This window comes from Delphinus delphis, chromosome 18 (assembly GCF_949987515.2).
Source record: "Delphinus delphis chromosome 18, mDelDel1.2, whole genome shotgun sequence".
NCBI classification, from domain to species: Eukaryota; Metazoa; Chordata; class Mammalia; order Artiodactyla; family Delphinidae; genus Delphinus; species Delphinus delphis.
Window position 1 is genome coordinate 1,188,794 of NC_082700.1, and position 23,571 is coordinate 1,212,364.

Sequence of the window (23,571 nt, forward strand, 5' to 3'; positions counted from 1 at the left end):
GGGCCAGCGACTCATCCAGAACGTTCTGAATACTCAGTCTTGTCTCTAAATCTGACAGTCCTATTTATTTCCTAACAAACTTGACTTTTAACGTTATTTTTAAATAAAAATGTTGCTAGAATTACCTACATAAGTGCATGTATTGTCCTTTCTACACTACCGAATTCATACGCTGAGCAGCGTTAACACAGCACGATATGCAGACCAGTAAAAAAAAAAAAAAAAAGGCTTTGTTCTGGGTTTGGAAGGGGGGCACAAGGGATCTGTATTTAACCTGACTTTAGCTAAAAGGCAAAGAAGCAAAGGACTTAGGCGAAAGAGCCCATCATGACACCATTCTAGGAATATCAGCGCTAAGGCAGGAACGCTGCTTTCATTGCTGCTCTCAGGGTGAGTGAAGCCATCTCCCTGCTGTGAAACCTCACGGCAGTTTCAGCCCCTGTCCCACTGCTACCTCCTTCGCAGCTGGTGACATCCCCCTTCTCTGACCGTCTTCTTTACACAGGTGGGTTTACGGTCTTCTTGTTTCACTACATACACTCGCTATGCCAACAGTGCTCACAGTTTTAAAAATGATTTTAGAGTGTATGTGAGCAAAACTAAGCCAACGATCTCACAATGCATTTTAAGTTGAAGTATCAAATTTTCCCCATAAGAATAAAGAGCTTAAATGATGTAATCTGCAGGCTCTCAGAACGTGCACTAAGCAATCACAGCAACCATGTAAATGTATGCACTGGGATTTAACTACCCTAGAATTCTGATACCCATCACCATCCATGTGAAAGAGAAACAAGTTTTTCTTTCACAGTTGGAAGCTTTACACTTTCTTTTTCGCCTTAAATTTTTATTCCTATTTCATTTCCCCACAGACTATTATCCTAATATAATAAACTTCTTATACTCGCTTTATCGATCACACCATATACTTCTCTGAAACAAGTATGTATAGATATTAAAATATAATTTTTAAAACTTTCCAGTGATAAGACTGTGTTAAAAATGTCTTCTGGATTGAGTTATCGTTACAAAACTTAGTAGTACACAATTGAGCAAAATATCACACAAATTTAAATAAATTATTAAACACATTTATTAAAAATGAAACTTTACGTACAACACAGGGAATACAGCCAATATTTTATACTAACTATAAATGGAGCATAAACTTAAAAAACTGTGAATGACTATATTCTACACCAGTAACTTACACAATATTGTAGGCCAGCTATACTGCAATTTAAAAATATTAAAATAAATAAATAAAACGGATGTATCTTAATAAGATTAATGTGGCAGGGTTTGATTTTTCCAAATTAGTCCATGTGTAATTTGATTCCTGTTTTTCATTTCAATAGATATGAGCACTGAGAAAACGCGTTCACATAAATTAATGGGAGGCGTCTTTAGAACAGTGGGGTCCCTCAAGTACGTGAAGTAATAAAGCTCACGCTGACGGCACCCTGTAACACCGACAGGTCTGTAACACCCTGAGGTCTGCACACCTGGCCCTCGGGCAGCCGGCCTCCTTCCCACGGCACTGACAGTCTGCTAACAACCGCGCCATTCCCTTACTTCTTCCCTCTCCCACACGAGGAGCTTGAAAGGGGGAGCAATCTGTCTGCTCTAGAACAGTGCCTGGTACGGAGTAAGCACTCGATAGTTACTTGTCAAATGATGATTTCTTCAAGAAATGCAAACCACTTTCTTAGTAAACAAGGTCTGTCTCCCTCCTGCCGTTCAATGTCACACTCGCTCTTTGGACTGAAGAACAACGGTGACTCCTGTTGTTCCGGTCCCCACCTCAACCCTTCACAGGCTTTGCTCTCAGACACCAAAATGTTTTGCTCCCTCACTGATACCCAAGACTGGCAAAAATTGAAAAAGCACTGAAAATACAAGGAAAGCATTCCTGAGGGTACTGCCCAGGCAAGAACAGTGACACAGAACACAACAGGACAGCACCCTGAAATGAACTGACTCCGCAGTTAACATTCACCATGAACCAAACCAAAGCAATTACTCCACCTAATGCTGAAAGCAATCCCAAAAGGAAGAAATAAAACTTTTCCAATAGAGCATTGACATTGACATTTTATTTCAAATCAGAGAATGCAACAATAAAGGAAATAAATTCCCAAACATTTCCTTGATATCCACTTAACAGTTTAATTAAAAAAAAACATATTTTCTGTTGCACAGGTTTAAATGGTATCTATGTTATTTTGCATTAAAATAAAAAGAATGAGGGGACAGCACCTTGTTTGAGTTCATGATTTTTGCAACAGACAAAAACCAATATTATGTCATTATTCTCTCTGTCTGCAACCTAATTTAAAGTTTAAGATGCTGAAACTTAAATTGCTGTTTTCAAATCCACTTTTAGGAGGATATTTAGTTCAGGTTCATCCCTCCTTAACTTCACCATCAAGAATTAATGGAAGTTTTACCACTCCTCTCAGGAAGATCACAGTGAATTCTTTCATCTGAGGCACACTGCCATCTTATAACAGGGCTCTCAAGGTTCACACACACTCAGGACAAATATTTCTACTTTATGAGAGGCCAGGAAAGCCACCGGAAAGTCATTCCAGCTTCCTGAACAATAAATACGTGTTCACGTTCACCTGGTTTCTAAGAATTTCCCACTCTTGGTGCTTTCATTCAGGTGCCTGAACCCGCATTAGCACTGCTTTCTGATGGTCAAGGGCTGTGTCTGCAGGAATTAGACCAAATGTCCCTTCAAGGCCTCATGCATCCAGAATAACCTTACACTTGTCCTCCTCGGTACTGGACACAGCTGCCAATTCCCACCAGAGTGGTACCGCTTAAATGTGCTGAGTACTTGCCATCCTTGTTTGTTTCAAGGCTTCTCCGAGTTTTATCTTCTTTCGTGTGTCAGCTTTACAACCCGCCTGTCCCTCGAGTCATCTACCCGTCAACTCAGAACTTATAAAACAGAATCAATTACAAGAGCACAGCTATAGAGGTCATATTACCTAATCACAGAATCTGTTCTGTTGTACCCTGGGATGGAAGAAGCCTTTTCTCCTGGAGATCCCAAAATTTGAAGTGTTGTATTAATGTCAACTTCAGATGAATGCTTAATGGAATATTCCATTATTTCTGGAGGTATTAGCGGAGTCTCTCCCTGAGTATCATCAGCTAAGAGGTAGCCTTCAGTTTAAAAAAAATTAAAAATGAACACTTAACAATCTACATTTAACAAATTGTACTATAAATGTTTTCAGTTTTATCTGATTTATATACACCATATAAATTGATGTAAAAGTAAATTATACATGTTAATATGTTAATTCAAGTTTGATGAGAAACTTTCTGTTTCTAAGATAATTAACCCTCAAAAAACACAGGAAAGGACAAAGGACAAAAGTTTTATTCACCAATTTTATAATTCATACTGACATGTAGGCTTGTTATTCTGTGATCTTTTAATAATTTTCAGTACTATATTCTGTAAAGTTAATAGGAATTCTACTATTATCTTTATCAAAAGTCAGTATTTGGGAATGCCTTTCCAAACATTAAAGTTGTGTGTTTTTTTTCCCTGATTATTTAAAATACAGAAACACTGACAACATGGTTACAGAAGAAGACCCTAAAGAAAAGTAAGACTGCTGAGATTTGAACTCTGGCTCCAAACATTAACACCAGTGTGACCAGGGCTGGTCTCCAAGTCTCAGATTCTTTGCGTATAAGACGGGGTGATAATTAACAATGACAGTAATAATAACAGCAACAAGGACAACCATAATACCTAATAATAGTACTAATGCAGGGGCTACAATGAATTCCACATAAAACATGTGGTACAGAACAGGCACTGAACACGTGCCAGCCAGTACTGTCGAGAGAAGCAGCCGTGGCTCTGTGACATACCACAGCTGTATCCAGATCTCAAGCCAACCCTACGTATGAACTACCATTATTAACTCAGGAAGCTTCTCTTGGGGCTGAGACTACTCTGCTGGCAATGACATTTTACAAAGAAACAACCAACCGACCTGTAACTAAAATAAGCCAGTGGATATCTTCGTACAGATCATCCAGCACCTTGCTGTCGGCAGAGCCTGAAGCAGGTGAAGCGAGGAGCTGCTGTTGCCGCCGCTGCAACTGCCCGTGGAGCCGCGTTACTCTTTCCTCTAATAAACTACAAGAAGGAAAATATCAACGGCTTCGTGAAGCTCAGTAAGCACAGACCCAGAACGACTTATTGCCACTTATTAGACAGCAGAAATTAAGATGTTAGCACAAAACACATATACAAAAATATTTATTATGTACACAATGTTCTCATGGCGCTATAAGAATTGTGATTTATTGTTTATGACATAGAATTAAAACATCGCTTTACAAACAATCAAGGTTTATTACAACAGGCATTTGAAAACCGGTTATTCCAAGATGTTACTGATACGGGTCCCATCACTTCTCATACCATGTTTTCCATAATCTCTCTGCCATCTATGCTGTGGTGCCTGGGCTCCAAATGTACAAGCCAAGGAACGCAATCGTGAGTGTGTTTCTGTCCATTTGTTCCGTGTGCTGGGGTACGGGGAGGGGGTGTTTAAAGTCTTTAAACACTTTAAGTGCTCGCCGGGGGATTGTGAATAGACAGTATTTGTCCATGGGGTGTCTTTGGACTGTGTGTACCTTGTCAGGAGAGGTATACAGTGCTCTGCAGCAATGCGTCCTAGCATTCCTACACTGGCTAGTTGATCTGAAAACTGGTCTCGATCATCCTCCTGCAGTTCACTTATCTCTTCTTCCTCACGAGAGGCCACTCCGTTGGCAGTCTGTTATCGATGAAAGAAATAAAGACGGAGCTGTCACGTAACCGCAACACCACACGCGAAGAGGAAGGCCGAGCAGAGCCATGCCGGCCGCCCAGGCAGGTACCAACAAGGGGGAAACTCGAAGAGCAAGAGTGGGGGTATGGCCCCCCCCACTGTCGCACGTAAACACAGCCAGTGCACACCTCCCACCCACCTCCCACACCAGAGACTTCAACTTCTGTCACTGAAAAGATCTGACACCTTTAAGATCCACAGTCCTTTGGATATCACCTGACAACTAACAGGGCACAGGTGGGTTACTGAAAACTAAGGAGATGAAGGTAACTACAAGCCACATCCCACAAAACACGAACCTGTTTAGACTTTTGCTCTCCATCTGATGCTCTCAGCAAGTCCTCTGAAGGAGCTCACCTATGTTTCTAGTATTTATTATACGATGAAATAGATTCTTAATTACAATCTGGCTTAAAACTTACCAAATTCCTTGTGCCATCGGGAGCTGCTAGGTGGCACTGAATATAGGAATTGAACACTTGAACTGCATGTTGGGTGAAAAAGCCTTTGTGGAAATGCTTGTCGTCTTGGACCAGCGTCAGCCAGGACTCCAGCAGCCTGTCGTATGCTTCCATGTACACCATGTCGTCTTTATCCAGCTGAGAGCAAAGGACATTCACAAGACAGATGGCCAAAGAGTAAGACGGACATCACAGCAAGCATCCCACAGCCAGACAGACAGGGTTACAGGTTTTCCTTTAACAAAGGTTCCCAATTATTAATCAATGATCAAGCTAACTGAGCTCGTCTTAAAATTAAATGATCAATTCAAACATTGCAGTAAATATGTGTAGGCTTTTTATTAAACTTTCTAAAATCTTTCTAACTTAATCTAAATTCTTAGGCAAATAGGAATTAATGTTTATTTCTGTAAAAGACTAGCCATTCAGCGCTTTGCAGATGTGTTTTTCAAACAAAAATAATGTTAATGTTTTTCTGTAGTCAAGATGAGAACTGTTAGATTAAAGTAAGATTAAATGATTTTAGAAAAACTGAAGAATGATGAGAACAGACTGGCCTAATTAGCATATTTAAGAACACATGGGGAGAGCTTCACAGATGCTCCTTGACATTTTATTAGAAACCAGGAAGGCAAGGATGGGCCTCAAAGAAGCCGGAGGAGGGCGCAGAGGCAGGAGGGCCCTCGGGAACAGCGCAGCACGTGTGAGGACCCACGGGGAAGCCCCATGGACGGCGAGCAGATGGACTGGAAGGAGCCAGGCCTGGATGCGACCACCATGTACAGGCTGGGTCCTAACACAGCTTCAGAGTAAAGGATTCTGCCACTTGAGGAGGAAGAGCTCACACGGAGGACGCCAGACAGCTCTGCTCATCTTCTCACATGCCGGCAAGAATCCACGTCCGAATTCTGCCATTAGTTAGTAATGTGGTACATAATTCAATCTTTGCATCGATTTCTTCATCCACAAATTCACTAGATCACTATTCAGTGAAACTCGGAACACTTAGGTGTCAAGCACTATGTTTGGTGCAAAAACATAAATAACATACCATTCATTGACTTTCAAGCTCAACCCAATGGAAAAAAGTGAGAAGCAAGCAAAGCACTTGCAGAAAATACACTACAGGCCACAAGAGATAAGCATACACTCCGGGGTCAGTTTTTAATAACGGCATCTCTCGTAAGTAATTTGTTAGAAATAAAGGAGCAGAGCCTTCGAGCTATGTATTCCACCTGAAAAGGTTCTGTTTGGCACAGTTTCAGATGTTCTGTTAATATGTAGCGAACCAGGAACACGAAAGGTCTACAGGTCTGGTCTACAACTTGCTCTCCTGGTTTCCAAAACAGGCCTCAACCTACAAATACACCAACTCTAGAACCTCCATCAGAGAACGCCACCCCAAACTGTTATTTCAGCAATTTGTCAATGACTCAAAAAAGAAAGTAATGGGCGATCTATTTCTAGTATTCCAGCGTAAGCTGGACCATCAGGATACCACCTCCAGATTAGAACACACAAGCACCTAAGGAACTGCTTCCAGTGAATGGTGTTTTATGTCTTTCGCTTTTATTAACCCACGGAATACAAAGAAAAATTGTCATATTCTGGATCAAATGAACCTTTAAATTTTTAAAAAATATTTAAAAGTAATTTTGTGGGGACTTCCCTGGTGGCACAGTGGTTGAGAATCCGCCTGCCAATGCAGGGGACACAGGTTTAATCCCTGGTCTGGGAAGATCCCACATGCTGCAGAGCAGCTAAGCCCGTGCACCACAACTACTGAGCCTACGCACCACAACTACTGAGCCTGCATGCTGCAACTACTGAAGCCCGTGCGCCTAGAGCCGTGCTCCGCAACAAGAGAAGCCATCACAATGAGAAGCCCGCACACTGCAACGAAGACCGAACACAGCCAAACATAAATAAATAAATAAATCTATTTTTTTAAAGTAATTTTGTGAAAACTTTACATAAGACTAAAGGGAAAGTGAAAAAAACTTCACTAGATAATTTTATTAAGAATTTTAAAATAGCAAACCCAAATTTTATTCCTATTTTTCTGGCCTTGAAAGTGTTTATACTGAAAACAGGCAACATTCTTTGAATGTAACTAACTAGGACATGTTCACGTTGTGAATACTGGACTCCTACTATTACCTGTGGTGTTTGTGTCCTACAAAGTCCCCGCAAACACTGAATTAGCTAATACTCTGGTCACTGCAGCTTTCACCATGCGCAGGTGGAGAGGTCAGTGACCACCTTGTTTATGTGTGCTTCTGTGTACAGACACCTTATTTCACATGCACTGCTGATTCATGGCCAGCAGCCTGTCCAGCAAAGCTCATCTAACACCCACATTTTCTCCCTAAGGCTCACCCCACCCTCCCTGCACTTGGGCACAGCACCCGGAGGCCGTCGGAAACAGCAAAATCATCCTATCAGTCATTGCACTGCAAGAACTTCAATATTTTGTGACAGAATTTTGGAAAATGCCGTTTCACACAAAAATGCGAAAAATGAAGCACTGGAGACGGTGAGAAGGACACCTGTTTATGGTGTGAGGGTGAAAACAACAAGGCAGAGCGCGACCGCCCGGCTTGACCCCTGCTGGGAACAAGCAAGCCGGCGGATCATACGTTTTGTCACTCTTTGCACACACATGTCCATGAACAATCATGAAAAGTTCCACAAGTGCTGATTTTGGGGTTGCAAAGGATTTTTAGCAAGGAAGTGAATTTGTAAATATGGAATCCACAAATGATGAGGACCAACTGTACTTGCAAAATCTAACTCTAGGAGGTTCTAACTTACTACTAATGCTGGCTCTGCTCGCTCATGTACCATCAAAATGCTTTACACTTTTTAAAACCTTGACAGCTCATAATTTTGTTGAAGGACAGCCATATTCCTGGTTCCATAAATGCAGTATAACATATTCATTTAGGTTTATAAATACCAATAAAAATGATCAATTCAACCAATATTTTTCATTACATCATTTATTTCCTTCCAACCCCTTTTGTAAATACTGCTTTCACCATCAATACAATTACAAACCATATTAAGTAAATGCTGTTGCATGAACATCAAAAAAGATACAGAAATACTGTCAGTATCCTTTAGTAAACTCTAAACTCACAGAATATTGGGTGAAGGTTTTCCATGGAATAACTGACTGGATGGGAATGCCATATTTTCGTTTTGTCCTTGGAAATATACTGTTTGCTCATAAATTATTGAGCTTGAGAAAACTGATCACCTAAAACTCAGTCCCAGATTTCACTTATACTATCAATTTTACCAACGTTATTACGGCTCAGAGTGCAACTGTCTCTTTACATTCACCTTCTGATTTGTTTTATCACTGAAACATCTTATTCTGACAATTTCCTTTTCTTTGTTACTATGGGCAGAAAAATGAAAAATTCTGAATTTCAAATAGCATCCAATGAAATGTTAAAAACAACAATTAACAACAAAACGTAAAAGATGGTTATTTCAAGACTTCTTGAAAGACTGTGCTATATTTTGGAAAATGCAATTAGAAAACTGAAAAATAATGAAGAGTAGCCATTTATTCTATTTGTGGTGATTCATTTCACTACTATACCATCCTTGTAGGTGACTCTCTCATTCTTCCATTTTCTTATTCTTTTAGTCTCTTTTTTATTATGGATGGGAGTTGATGAGTAATGGTGAAATACTTCCCAAGATCATGAAATAGCAAAATGCTTCAAGATATGGGAGAAATCAGATCACTAAAAATCCATAATGTGTTTTAGATTTATACTAAGATAATTACATGGTAATAAATGTTCTTTTTGTTCTAAAGTCTCTAAGAAAGAATAAAAGTTATGAAAAACTGACATTTAAAATAGTTAGAACTGTTCAAAAACGAAACTCAAAAACTAGACCCTGGTGGTATACTGAGGGTTAAACAATGTTGTAAGAAAGAGCCGAATAAAACCTGTTCCAGCATCATCTGTTGTCATGGGATTGAGGATTCCGTATCGTTCACTATATGAAGCTTTGCAAGAGATTTTTTCTTTTTCTTTTTACTTATTATTAGGAAACATTCCTCTGAGAAGCAGGTGTGCTTCCTCTTTTTGCATGATATCCTCCTAAGGAACTGTATCTTCAGCCCCTTCTAAAAAGTCAAACTTGTATATACAGATATTACAGCCTGAATATCAAGACTGTACATCCGCCTGCCAATGCAGGAGACACAGGTTAGAGCCCTGGTCCAGGAAGATCCCACATGCCATGGAGCAACTAACCCTGTGTGCCACAACTACTGAGCCTGCGTTTTAAAGCCCGCGAGCCACAACTACTGAGCATGTGTGCCACAACTACTGAAGCCCATGCACCTAGAACCCGTGCTCCACAAGAGAAGTCACCGCAATGAGAAGCCTGTGCACCGCAACACAGAGTAGCCCCCGCTTGCCACAACTAGAGAAAGCCCACACACAGCAATGAAGACCCAACCCAGCCAAAAATAAACAGATAAATTTTTTTTAAATAAAAATTTTAAAAATTTTTTAAAAATGCACCAATGTTAATCTCTTAGTTTTAATAAATGTACCATGGCTATACAAGATGGTAATATTAGGGAAACTAGGTATATGGGAATACCGTACTAGCTTTGCAACTTTTCTGTAAATCTAAAAGTATTCCAAATTAAAAAAAAAAAAAGATACCATAAAGTGAAAAGAGGAGCCACAAAACTAGGAGATCTGCAATACAAATAAACCAATAAGAAATGAGTGTGCAGACTATATAAAGAATTTCTTTAAATCAGTAAGGAAAAGACAATCTGATAGGAAAACAAGCAACAGAGTAAACAAGCATTTCATAATAATAATCATGGGAATTATGTATTGATATGTATGAAAAGATGCTCAATGTTATTAGTACCTGGGAAAGCAAATTAAGATCATATTTCATACTGTGAGTCTGGCAGAAGCTGTGCTGGTGAAGATGTGGGTCAACGGGAATGCAGACACCACCGTGAGCATGGAGTCCAGTCACTTGAGCAAACGATGGGAAACTATCTTTTTATTATTATTATTATTAATTTATTTTATTTATTTGACTGCACCTGATCTTAGTTGCAGCACGTGGGACCTTTAGTTGTGGCATGCGGACTCTTAGTTGCAGCATGCGGGATCTAGTTCCCTGACCAGGGATCGAACCCGGGCCCCCTGCACTGGGAGCACAGAGTCTTATCACTGGACCACCAGGGAAGTTCCGGGAAACTATCTTTGAAAACCGAACGTTACATAGCCTATGATCCAAAACTTCCATTCTGAGGTTTAGACCTTAGGAAAGTCTCACGAAAGTTGCTAGGAAACACGTGGAAGAACGTTTACTTTAACACCGTAACGGCAGAAAAGGGAAACCCAAAATTTCCTTTACGGCAGAATGGGAAAACAAGGTGTGGTACAATATTCACACAACGACACAGCTTACCATATAAATGATCAGAGAAGTTAAGACAGGGAATGTTAAAATTTAGAACAGCGGCCACCTCTCCTGCAGGGGGGCGGGCAGCTAGCAACAGGAGTGGATGAGCACTCCAGTTACAGCAACCTCAGGACCAGGAAAGTTCTCGAGTTGGGCTGTGGGCTCTCCCACTGTCACTTTATTATCTGTTTTATTTTTTCTCTTCATCATATATGATATAATAAAGTCATTGATGCTGGTTCTGAGGACAGAAGAAAAGGCATATAAAATGGCCAGGTAGCCTTTCTGAAGAGCCGACCAGATGGCGGAAGTGGAGCAGAAGAAGAAGCGGACCTTCCGCAAGTTCACCTGCCGCGGCGTGGACCTTGACCAGCTGCTGGACATGTCCTATGAGCAGCTGATGCAGCTGTACAGCTCGCGGCAGCGGCAGCAGCTGAACCGCGGCCTCCGGAGGAAGCAGCACTCGCTGCTGAAGCGGCTGCGCAAGGCCAAGAAGGAGGCGCCGCCCATGGAGAAGCCCGAGGTGGTGAAGACGCACCTGCGCGACATGATCATCCTGCCCGAGCTGGTGGGCAGCATGGTGGGTGTCTACGATGGCAAGACTTTCAACCAGGTGGAAATCAAGCCTGAGATGATCGGCCACTACCTAGGCAAGTTCTCCATCACCTACAAGCCTGTGAAGCACGGCCGGCCCGGCACTGGGGCCACCCACTCCTCCCGCTTCATCCCCCTTAAGTAGCCTGCTGGCCAATAAAGGTAGAGACTTGTCTAAATAAATTAATTAATTAATTAATTTTTAAAAAGGCCAGGTAGAGGCGTCGGACAGTAGAGTGTGGGAACAGTGGGCATGACGGGGGATGGGGGAGGCACTCGCCTCTCCCGCTCTGCTGGTGAGGGCGGTTCGGCGTTCCTTCCTTCCTCACAGTGTCAGTTGGAACCAGGTTGGCAATACGACATCTGCACGGGTTGCTGTGTGGCTGACAGGGTCTTGGTGCTCCGGCCTGATGTCAGGCCTGAGCGTCTGAGGTGGGAGAGCTGAGTTCAGGACATTGGTCCACCAGGGACCTCGCGGTCCCACATAATATCAATCGGCAAGAGCTCTCCCAGAGATCTCTGTCTCAACGCTAAGACCCAGCTCCACCCAACGGCCAGCAAGCTCCAGTGCTGGGCACCCCATGCCAATCAACTAGCAAGACAGGAACGCAACCCCACCCATTAAGAGAGAGGCTGCCTAAAATCATAATAAGTTCACAGACACCCCAAAACACACCACTGGACGCAGCCCTGCCCACCAGAAAGACAAGATGCAGCCACACCCACCAGAACACAGGCACCAGTCCCCTCCCCCAGGAAGCCTACACAACCCACTGAACCAACCTCATCCACTGGGGGCAGACACCAAAAACAACGGGAACTACGAACCTGCAGCCTGTGAAAAGGAGACCCCAAACACAGTTAGTTAAGCAAAATGAGAAGACAGAGAAATATGCAGCAGATAAAGGAGAAAGGTAAAACCCACCAGACCAAACAAATGAAGAGGAAATAGGCAGTCGACCTGAAAAAGAATTCAGAGTAATGACAGCAAAGATGATCCAAAATCTTGGAAGTGGAACGGAGAAAATACAAGAAAGGTTTAACAAGGACCTAGAAGAACTAAAGAGCAAATAAACAATGATGAACAACACAATAAATTAATTAAAAATTCTCTAAAAGAAATGAATAGCAGAATAACTGAGGCAGAAGACCGGATAAGTGACCTGGAAGATAAAATAGTGGAAACAACTACTGCAGAGTAGAATAAAGAAAAAAGAATGAAAAGAATTGAGGACAGTCTCAGAGACCTCTGGGACAACATTAAACGTACGAACAGTCGAATTACAGGGGTCCCAGAAGAAGAAGAGAAAGAGAAAGGGTCTGAGAAAATTTCTGAAGAGATTATAGTTGAAAACTTCCCTAACATGAGAAAGGAAACAGTCAATCAAGTCCAGGAAGCACAGAGAGTCTCATAAAGGATAAATCCAAGGAGAAACACACCAAGACACAAACTAATCCAAGTATCAAAAATAAAATACAAAGAAAACATATTAAAAGCAGCAAGGGAAAAGTAACAAATAACATACAAGGGAATCCCCATAAGGTTAACAGTTGATATTTCAGCAGAAACTCTGCAAGCCAGAAGGGAGTGGCAGGACATATTTAAAGTGATGAAAGGGAAAAACCTACAACCAAGATTACTCTACCCGGCAAGGATCTCATTCAGATTCGACAGAGAAATTGAAACATTTACAGACAAGCAAAAGTTACGAGAATTCAGTACCACCAAACCAGCTTTACAACAAATAAAGGAACTTCTCTAGACAGGAAACACAGGAGAAGGAAAAGACCTACAAAAACAAACCCAAAACAATTAAGAAAATGGTAATAGGCACATACATATTGATAATTACCTTAAATGTAAATGGATTAAATGCTCCAACCAAAAGACACAGACTGGCTGAATGGACACAAAAACAAGACCCGTATATATGCTGTCTACAAGACACCCACTTCAGACCTAGGGACAGATACAGACTGAAAGTGAGGGGATGGAAAAAGATATTCCATGCAAATGGAAATCAAAAGAAAGCTCAAGTAGCAATTCTCATATCGGACAAAACAGACTTTAAAATAAAGACTAATACAAGAGACAAAGAAGGACACTACATAATGATCAAGGGATCAATCCAGGAAGAAGATATAATAATTGTAAATATTTCAGCATCCAACACAGGAGCACCTCAATACATAAGGCAAATGCTAACAGCCATAAAAAGGGAAATCGACAGTAACACAATAATAGTAGGGGGCTTTAACACGCCACTTTCACCAATGGACAGATCATCCAAAATGAAAATAAATAAGGAAACACAAGCTTTAAATGACACATTAAGCAAGATGGACTTAACTGATATTTCTAGGACATTCCATCCAAAAACAACAGAATACACTTTCTTCTCAAGTGTTCATGGAACATTCTCTAGGATAGGTCATATCTTGGGTCACAAATCAAGCCTTGGTAAATTTAAGAAAGTTGAAAGCATATCAAGTATCTTTTCCGACCACAACACTATGAGACTAGATATGGATTACAGAAAAAAAACTGTAAAAAATACAAACGTGGAAGCTAAACAGTACGCTACTAAATAACCAAGAGATTACTGAAAAAAATCAAAGAGGAAATCAAAAAATACCAAGAAACAAATGACAATGAAAACACGACGACCGAAAACCTATGGGATGAAGTAAAAGCAGTTCTAAGAGGGAAGTTTATAGCAATACAATCCTACCTCAAGAAACAAGAATACAGAAAGAAGAACAAAAAACCCCCAAAGTTAGCAGAAGGAAAGAAATCATAATGATCAGATCAGAAATAAATGAAAAAGAAATGAAGGAAACAACAGCAAAGATCAATAAAACTAAAAGCTGGTTCTTTGAGAAGATAAACAAAATTGATAAACCATTAGCCAGACTCATCAAGAAAAAAAGGGAGAAGCCTCAAATCAACAGAATTAGAAATGAAAAAGGTGAAGTAACAACTGACACTGAAGAAATACAAAGGAACATGAGAGATTACTACAAGCAACTATATGCCAATAAAATGGACAACCTGGAAGAAATGGACAATTCTTAGAAAAGCACAACCTTCTGAGACTGAACCAGGAAGAAATAGAAAATATAAACAGAACAATCACAAGCACTGAAATTCAAACAAAAGCCCAGGACCAGATGGCTTCACAAGCAAATTCTATTAACACCTATCCTTCTCAAGCTCTTCCAAAATATAGCAGAGGGAAGAACACTCCCAAACTCATTCTACGAGTCCACCATCACCATGATACCAAAACCAGACAAAGATGTCACAAAGAAAGAAAACTACAGGCCAATATCACTGATGAACACAGATGCATAAATCCTCAACAAAATACCAGCAAACAGAATCTAACAGCACATTAAAAGGATCATACACCATGATCAAGTGGGGTTTATCTCAGGAATGCAAGGATTCTTCAGTATACACAAATCAATCAATGTGATACAACACATTAACAAATTGAAGAATAAAAACAATATGATAATCTCAACAGATGCAGAAAAAGCTTTCGACAAAACTCAACACCCATTTTTGATAAAAACTCTCCAGAAAGAAGGCACAGAGGTAACCTACCTCAACATAATAAAGGCCATATATGACAAACCCACAGCCAACATCAGTCTCAATGGTAAAAAACTAAAACCACTTCCTCTAAGATCAGGAACAAGACAAGGTTGCCCACTCTCACCACTATTATTCAACATAGTTTTGGAAGCTTTAGCCACAGCATTCAGAGAAGAAAAAGAAATAAAAGGACCCCAAATCGTAAAAGAAGAAGTAAAACTGTCACTGTTTGCAGATGACATAATACTATACACAGAGAATCCTAAAGAAGCTACCAGAAAACTACTAGAGCTACTCAATGAATTTGGTAAAGTAGCAGGATACAAAATTAATGCACAAAAATCTCTTGTATTCCTATACACTGATGATGAAAAATCTGAAAGAGAAATTAAGGAAACACTCCCATTTACCACTGCAACAAAAAGAATACAATACCTAGGAATGAACATACCTAAGGAAACAAAAGACCTGTATGCAGAAAACTATAAGACACTGATGAAAGAAATTAAAAATGATACAAATAGATGGAGAGATATACCATGTTCTTGGATTGGAAGAATCAACATTGTGAAAATGACTCTACTACCCAAAGCAATCTACAGATTCAATGCAATCCCTATCAAACTACCAATGGCATTTTTCACAGAACTAGAACAAAAAACTTCACAATTTGCATGGAAACACAAAAGACCCCAAAGAGCCAAAGCAATCTTGAGAAAGAAAAACGGAGCTGGACAAATCAGGCTCCTAGACTTCAGACTACACTACAAAGCTACAGTAATCAAGATGGTATGGTACTGGCACAAAAACAGAAATATAGATCAATGTAACAGGATAGAAAGCCCAGAGATAAACCCACGCACATATGGTCACCTTATCTTTGATAAAGGAGGCAAGGATATGCAATGGAGAAAAGACAGCCTCTTCAATAAGTGGTGCTGGAAAAACTGGACAGCTACATGTACAAGAATGAAATTAGAACACTCCCTAACACTGTACACAAAAATAAACTCAAAATGGATTGAAGACCTAAATGTAAGGCCAGGGCTTTCCTGGTGGTGCAGTGGTTAAGAATCCGCCTGCCAATGCTGGGGACACGGGTTCGAGCCCTGGTCTGGGAAGATCCCACAGGGAACGAAGCAACTAAGCCCGTGCACCACAACTACTGAGCCTGCGCTCTAGAGCCCGTATGGCACAACTACTGAAGCCTGCGTGCCACGACAACTGAAGCCCGCGCGCCTAGAGCCTCTGCTCCGCAACAAGAGAAGCCACCACAACGAGAAGCCCATGCACCGCAACGAAGAGCAGCCCCTGCTCACCGCAACTAGAGAAAGCCCGCACACAGCAACAAAGACCCAACTCAGACAATAAATAAATATATATATATAAATAAATACATACATAAATACATGAGTAAATTTACTTTAAAAAAATAAATGTAAGGCCAGAAACTATAAAACTCTTAGAGGAAAACATAGGCAGAACGCTCTATGACATAAATCACAGCAAGATCATTTTTGACCCACCTCCTAGAGAAACGGAAATAAAAACAAAAATAAACAAATGGGACCTAATGAAACTTAAAAGCTTTTGCACAGCAAAGGAAACCATAAACAAGATGAAGGGATAAAATATTCGTAAATGAAGCAACTGACAAAGGATTAATCTCCAAAACATACAAGCAGCTCATGCAAGCTCAATATCAAAAAAACAAACAACCCAATGCAAAACTTAGCAGAAGACCTCGTTTCTCCAAAAAAGATATACATATTCCCAGCAAACACATGAAAGGATGCTCAACATCACTAATCATTAGAGAAATGCAAATCAAAACTACAATGAGGTATCACCTCACACCAGTCAGAATGGCCACCATCAAAAAATCTACAAACAATAAATGCTGGAGAGGGTGTGGAGAAAGGGAACCCTCTTGCACTGTTGGTGGGAATGTAAATTGATATAGCCACTATGGAGAACAGTATGGAGGTTCCGTAAAAAACTAAAAATAGAACTACCATACGACCCAGCAATCCCACTACTGGGCATATACCCTGAGAAAAGCACAATTCAAAAAGAGACATGTATCACAATATTCACTGCAGCAGTACTTACAACAGACACGATATGGAAGCAACCTAAGTGGCCATCGACAGATGAATGGATAAAGAAGATGTGGCACATATATACAATGGAATATTACTCAGTCATAAAAAGCAACGAAATTGAGTTATTTGTAGTGAGGTGGATGGACCCAGAGTCTGTCATACAGAGTGAGGTAAGTCAGAAAGAGAAAAACAAATACCGTATGTTAACACATATATATGGAATCCTAAAAAAAAATGGTTCTGAAGAAGCTAGGGGCAGGAGAGGAATAAAGACACAGACACAGAGGTTGGACTTGAGAACACAGGGAGAGGGAAGGGTAAGCTGGGACGAAGTGAGAGAGAGGCATGGACATATGTACACTACCAAATGTAAAATAGATAGCTAGTGGGAAGCATCCACATAGCACAGGGAGATCAGCTTGGTGCTCTGCGACCACCTAGAGGGGTGGGATAGGGAGGGTGGGAGGGAGACACAAGAGGGAGGAGATATGGGGATGTATGTATATGTATAGTTGATTCACTTTGTTATAAAGCAGAAGTTAACACACCACTGTAAAGCAATTATACTCCAAGATAGATGTTAAAAAAAATTTAAACAAAAGGCCAGGTAAGTGCCCATCTGGTCGCTGCAGCAGCTGGTGTGTGCCTGCAGCAGAAATCACTAATGCCAGCTAAGTACCGGAGCAGGAGATGAGTAAGACCGTTTCTGCATACTTAAAGCATGTGCTTTGCAGAAATCATTTGTTAAGTCTTAACAGTTTATGTTGCCAAAATAAACAGACTGGGAACATATCTTAAGAGGAACAGCATCCTCTGACCCCACCGCTCAGAAGGAAGCAGTAGGCATTTCTAAGAACTCCCTCTGTTGTTCCCTAGCACATATACAATGCATGCTCATCATGGTGTAATCATTCAGATACAGAAAAGTACAAATAAAATGGGAAAGCCTTATAAGCCTTTTACTATTGGAAGAGCATTCCATAATTCCTCCCACAGAGCCCTGATACTAGACAAAACAGAAGATCACAGCGGACCATCAGAGCCCCTATCACTGGATGGTGATTTAAAATAAGAACTGCAAACTTGTACAGGGCCTCTGTTCCACTTGGAAACCAATACAAGTAACTCATCAGGCAAAGTGTGAGCAATTTGGCTGATGACAATTGGCAGCTAAATCTTTCAGGCTAATCACAGAGAACTGAAACCCAGCCGAGTGGTTTTTCCTAATACCTTGGCCCTGCTCCACAGCCCCTCTGGCCAAGACCCAGCCGCCAAGCCGGAGCACGTGCCCCAAGATGACGAGGGCCCAAGCCAGACACTCTGCTCGTGCCTGGGGTGTCTCGGGCCTGCTGCCAGGAGGGCTTTGGAGAGGGGCGCAGAGCTTAGGAGGCGACTTGACTCCACTTTCCCCCATTTGGGAACGGAGGGTGGAGAAGGTAATCAAAACATGCTATCAGCACTGACATGTCAACGTCCATAATTAACCTGCAAGTGTACTGGAGGTGAACCTGCAGCTCTTCAGCCGCAGAAAGAAATCCGCTTTTGCGTCTGGTGAGTATTTGGACATATAGAAGCAGCAGTTCATTTTGTCTCTGGACATGCTGGCAAATGAAGCTTGGGAAAGACACCTTTCAGTATGTGGAACTGCTCCGCCTTTTCACAATGATGTGAACTTCAGATTAAAATCTAACATTACTGTACGATTCCAACTATACAACATTTTGGAAAAGGCCAAACTATGGAGACAATAAAAGGATCCGTGGTTGCCAGAGGCTGGGTGGGGGTGTGAAGAGCAGAGCTCAGGGGATTTTCAGGGCAGTGACACTAGCCTGCATGAGACTGTAACGGTGGCTACACATCCCTGCACATTTGTCCAAACCCACAGAGTGTACAACACAAAGAGTGAACTCTGATGTAGACCATGGGCTCAGGATGATGACGGCCTCGGTGCAGGTTCATCAGGTGTAACACATGCACTCTCTGGTAGGGATGCTGATGGCGGGGGGCTGGGTGTACTGGGGCAGGGATGGGAACTCTGTATTTTCACTCAATTTTGCTGTGAATCTAAAACTGCTCTAAAAAAATTAAGTGTATGCATGTGTCCCTAATGTTAGATACTGTAAAAGTATACATGATAAATCCTGTGCTACAGTAGTTCTAATATCTGTTATGCTGCAAAGAACTCCAATAGCTTTTTTTCTACAAAGAGCAAATAACCAACGTGACAACTCCGAATCATCTCCATGAAATCGGAAAGCTCTTTCTTTGACCCTGAGTGCTATCTTCATATGTAAACATAAGTTACATGAGTCAGTTAAGAAAAGCATTCTGATCCATAGGGGCTTCCCTGGTGGCGCAGTGGTTAAGAGTCCGCCTGCCAATGCAGGGGACACGGGTTCGAGCCCTGGTCCGGGAAGATCCCACATGCCGCGGAGCAACTAAGCCCGTGCACCACAACTACGGAGCCTGCGCTCTAGAGCCCACAAGCCACAACTACTGAGCCCACGAGCCACAACTATTGAAGCCCGTGCGCCTAGAGCCCATGCTCCACAACAAGAGAAGCCACCGCAATGAGAAGCCTGCGCACCACAACAAAGAGTAGCCCCCCCCGCCGCAACTAGAGAAAGCCCGCGCGCAGCAACGAGGACCCAGCACAGCCAAAAAATAATAATAATAAATTAATTTACTTATTTATTAACAAAAAAGAAAAGCATTATGATTCATAGACATAAAAATTGCAATAAGGTGGGTGTGGGCCATTAGCTCTCACATGGAATGTTTCATTTCTGAGGAATAGCCCTGTTTAACTCGGTGTTCCCTATTTAGAGCCTGGGGCTGCTCTACTGCTCTCAAAGGACTTGGGAACGAAAGCAAACTGAACAGTCAGAGGTCGCAGAGGGTGGGAAAGGAGCCAACAGCACTGGCCAGGGGTTCCCTGGCAGCGCTCATTTGCAAACATGATACAAAATCAACTGGCAGAAATAAGTCTGCACAACATAAACTGTGCTTATAACAACAGACGGGGAAACTCCAGGTAAATGAAGGGGGAAAAGGTCCTATCAATATACTGTTTCTTAATCTGCATGGCTGGCAGACAGTTGTTCATTCTATTTTTCTTTACAAATGTTTTTATATATATATATATATATATATATATATATATATATATATAAGCTTTTACTTTATGTGAACAGAATATTTCACAGTAAGTTTAAAATTTACAGGCATAGCCATAACCCCCAAGTCCAATGACAGGTCAAATAATACATGTACTGCATGGTGTAAAACAATAAGAAAGGGCACATGAAAGATTAAAGACTGAATTATAATAGTTCATGCTGCTACTCATCTGCTATAAATATTCCTTCCTAGTGTAGCATCATAGAAAGCAACAATGGCAATACAGAGAAAAATCGCAGAAATGTCACAAACAGATCATGAGCTCTCCATTTTAAAAAGAATTTAGAAGTCTTTGAATGTCAAATGCAAAAGAAATTAATTCATTCTCTCATTTTTTTTCCATAGCCAGTCCTGACAGCACAGAATTAATTTGACTCCAGACTACCTATGCAGCTGACAGTATTCCTGGCTTCTGAAATCCCCCAAGAGAAATTGACTTAGTGGACAAGCAGTGCAGCTGCTAGAAGAATCCTATAAATAGATCACGTAAAAAAAATCGACTCCCCACAAACGCACCAGGAGTCCAAGGTGTAATTTTCAGAGAGTTTTTAAATGTTACACTCCTAGATTAACGTAACTTCTTCCTTTTGGAAACATATATGTATTTCCAAATTCTTAATGCTAAAGAACGTATATTTATCAAACACAGTCCCTGGCACATGTAGGTGATGGGTAAATATTCACGGAACTGAACTGACTCAGCAGTACTCCAAGGGGCCGGCACTGCTGGGACTCACCTGCCTTACCTGAGGTAGGAGGGCCATCTCTTCTTCCACCTCATTCTAGCGTCCATTTTCAAAACCCTGGCCCATTAGCTCTGGTTATGTTTCTAATGCTAGTCTTGTAAGCAATACAAAGGTTACTATATGAAACCACAGTTATGACGATAAATAAGCTTTAATCTAAATCCACTACATTCTATCTCAAGTGCAAGAATTCTGTAAAACAAATATTGGTTCTGTGCTAGGACTGGAAGCAGACTGAAAAATCAGGGCTGACTCATATCCAAGTTAGGAAACACTGCATGGCAAAATTACGACCCAACCAGAATTAAATGAAACATAGAAATTATTTTAAGGATTTCTTTTAATAAGAATCTGTATTTAAGTTGTAATAGTAACCAATTTTCTTTCAAATATCCTGAACAGAGGTAAAGCCACTGTTAGGATTAAAAAGAAGCATACTTTAAATGTGCAAGGCTACTCATGCATCTCATTTAATTCTTCTTTGATCAACAAGCAGAGGAAATGAGTGCACACAGCGCAGCTGGACAGCTGGGTCGCCGTCTGGACTATCATCCATTCATTCCTCCCCGGCCAGCAGAATGCTGGGTAGGGAGGTTGGCACAGCTTCTCAAACCATCCCTTCCCCCGGGAGTTAAGGTGCAGGGTCGACCACACATTTGTGTTGTACTGACATCACCATTCCAGACAGTAAGTTATTCCCTCTTATCCCTGAAATACCCCCAAATTCCTGCTTCCCACCTCTCCATTTGTAACTTGGCTTCAATGCATTTCTTTCACCACACCTCCTCTCCACAGAGTAATTATCCATCGAGCTGGAGAACCTAGATTTTGAGTTAAGAATGCTGAACTTTAAATGCACTCACTCACCTAAGGAACTGCAAAATTATTTTACTGCATTACATTCTATAATGGACTTCCCAACAACTTTATCAAGATTTTTCTTCTTCTACCTCGGCCTGCTGGTCTTGAGGTTAGGGAACAAATGTACTAAAATTAAATATGAAGTTCTTCCTTTGCAAAGTTTACTACCATCACCTCCCACCTGCCTTACATATCCAACCCACAGCCCTCATGCGCACGTACACACACACACACACACACACACACACAAACACACAAACACACTTCAAAGTTTAAGGACCATGACGGTTGCTCTGTTCAGTTAACATATTATGTGGCTTCTGGCTGATGAACCTACTGGGGGCTGAACTTAACCGACAAAAGAAACCAAGAAACAAATGAGAGTCTAGAGTTCAAGCCATATTCTCTTCAAATTTCACTGAATCAATTCAAATGCATATACTAGTATTATAGACATTTTATAAAATAGTTGACATAATAATATGAACAATTATTTTGTTAGGATTTTAATTTTTAAGGCAATAATTTCATCTTATAATCCATCTCACTTCTCCAGTCTAGCAATAGACAAAAATTTGATTTCTCGGGTGCAACGAAAAAATTCTTGGCTTCAGGAAGCCTCAAGTAACACCAAGAAATTTTTTTTTTTTTTTTTTTTTTGCTGTACGTGGGCCTCTCACTGTTGTGGCCTCTCCCGTTGCGGAGCACAGGCTCTGGACACGCAGGCTCAGCGGCCATGGCTCACGGATCTAGCCGCTCCGCGGCATGTGGGATCTTCCCGGACCAGGGCACAAACCCATGTCCCCTGCATCGGCAGGCGGACTCTCAACCACTGCGCCACCACGGAAGCCCAACACCTAAAAATTTTAACAGCCAACAGAATAAAGTGGCTGAAGACTGGAGTTGCTCTTTTTGAGCAGAGACTTTCAAGTTCACTGCAAGTTGAGGGCAGTCATAAATAAGAGCCTCTCTTCATACACACGCTACAACCACCAAACAAGAACATAGTTCAAGAATACATGTTAGTATCAAGAATTTTTCTTCCCATGAAGTTGCTTTTTTAAATTCTTGCTACAGAAACATAATCACCATCTAAGACACGAGTTCCTAAAACAAGAGACAATCTATATGTATTCCTAAATAAATACAGTTTTGAAAAAATACCACAGTAAAACAAAAGTGTATTGCTGGGTACCACGATGTTCATTGCAGCACTATTTACAATAGGCAGGACATGGAAGCAACCTAAGTGGCCATCGACAGATGAATGGATAAAGAAGATGTGGCACATATATGCAATGGACTATTACTCAGCCATAAAAAGAAACGAAATTGAGTTATTTGTAGTGAGGTGGATGGACCTAGAGTCTGTCATACAGAGTGAAGTAAGTCAGAAAGAGGAAAACAAATACCATATGCTAACACATATATATGGAATCTTAAAAAAAAATTGGTTCTGATGAACCTAGGAGCAGGACAGGAATAAAGACTCAGACGTAGAGAATGGACTTGAGGACACGGGGAGGGGAAAGGGTAAGCTGGGACGAAGTGAGAGAGTGGCATGGACATATACACACTACCAAATGTAAAACAGATAGCTAGTGGGAAGCAGCCACATAGCACAGGGAGGTCAGCTTGGTGCTCTGCGACCACCTAGAGGGGTGGGATAGGGAGGGTGGGAGGGAG

General features: G+C 41.2%; 1 protein-coding gene and 1 pseudogene across 2 annotated transcripts in view; one reads left to right on the forward strand and one right to left on the reverse strand.

Moving 5' to 3' along the window:
- The window catches only part of XPO4 (exportin 4), a 104,215-nt gene that overhangs the window by 20,607 nt on the left and 60,037 nt on the right, over positions 1–23,571 (reverse strand). For both annotated transcript variants that reach the window (XR_009516759.1, XM_059995599.1), the window contains exons 10-13: positions 5,294–5,470; positions 4,675–4,817; positions 4,026–4,171; positions 3,000–3,177 (exon numbers count right to left, since the gene is read on the reverse strand). Coding sequence is in view for 1 of the 2 variants with exons in the window: in XM_059995599.1 (XP_059851582.1) it covers positions 3,000–3,177; positions 4,026–4,171; positions 4,675–4,817; positions 5,294–5,470 (644 nt within the window). In the remaining variant the exon portion in view is untranslated. The remainder of the gene's footprint in view (positions 1–2,999; positions 3,178–4,025; positions 4,172–4,674; positions 4,818–5,293; positions 5,471–23,571) is intronic.
- LOC132413873 (small ribosomal subunit protein uS19 pseudogene) lies at positions 11,061–12,296 on the forward strand (annotated as a pseudogene).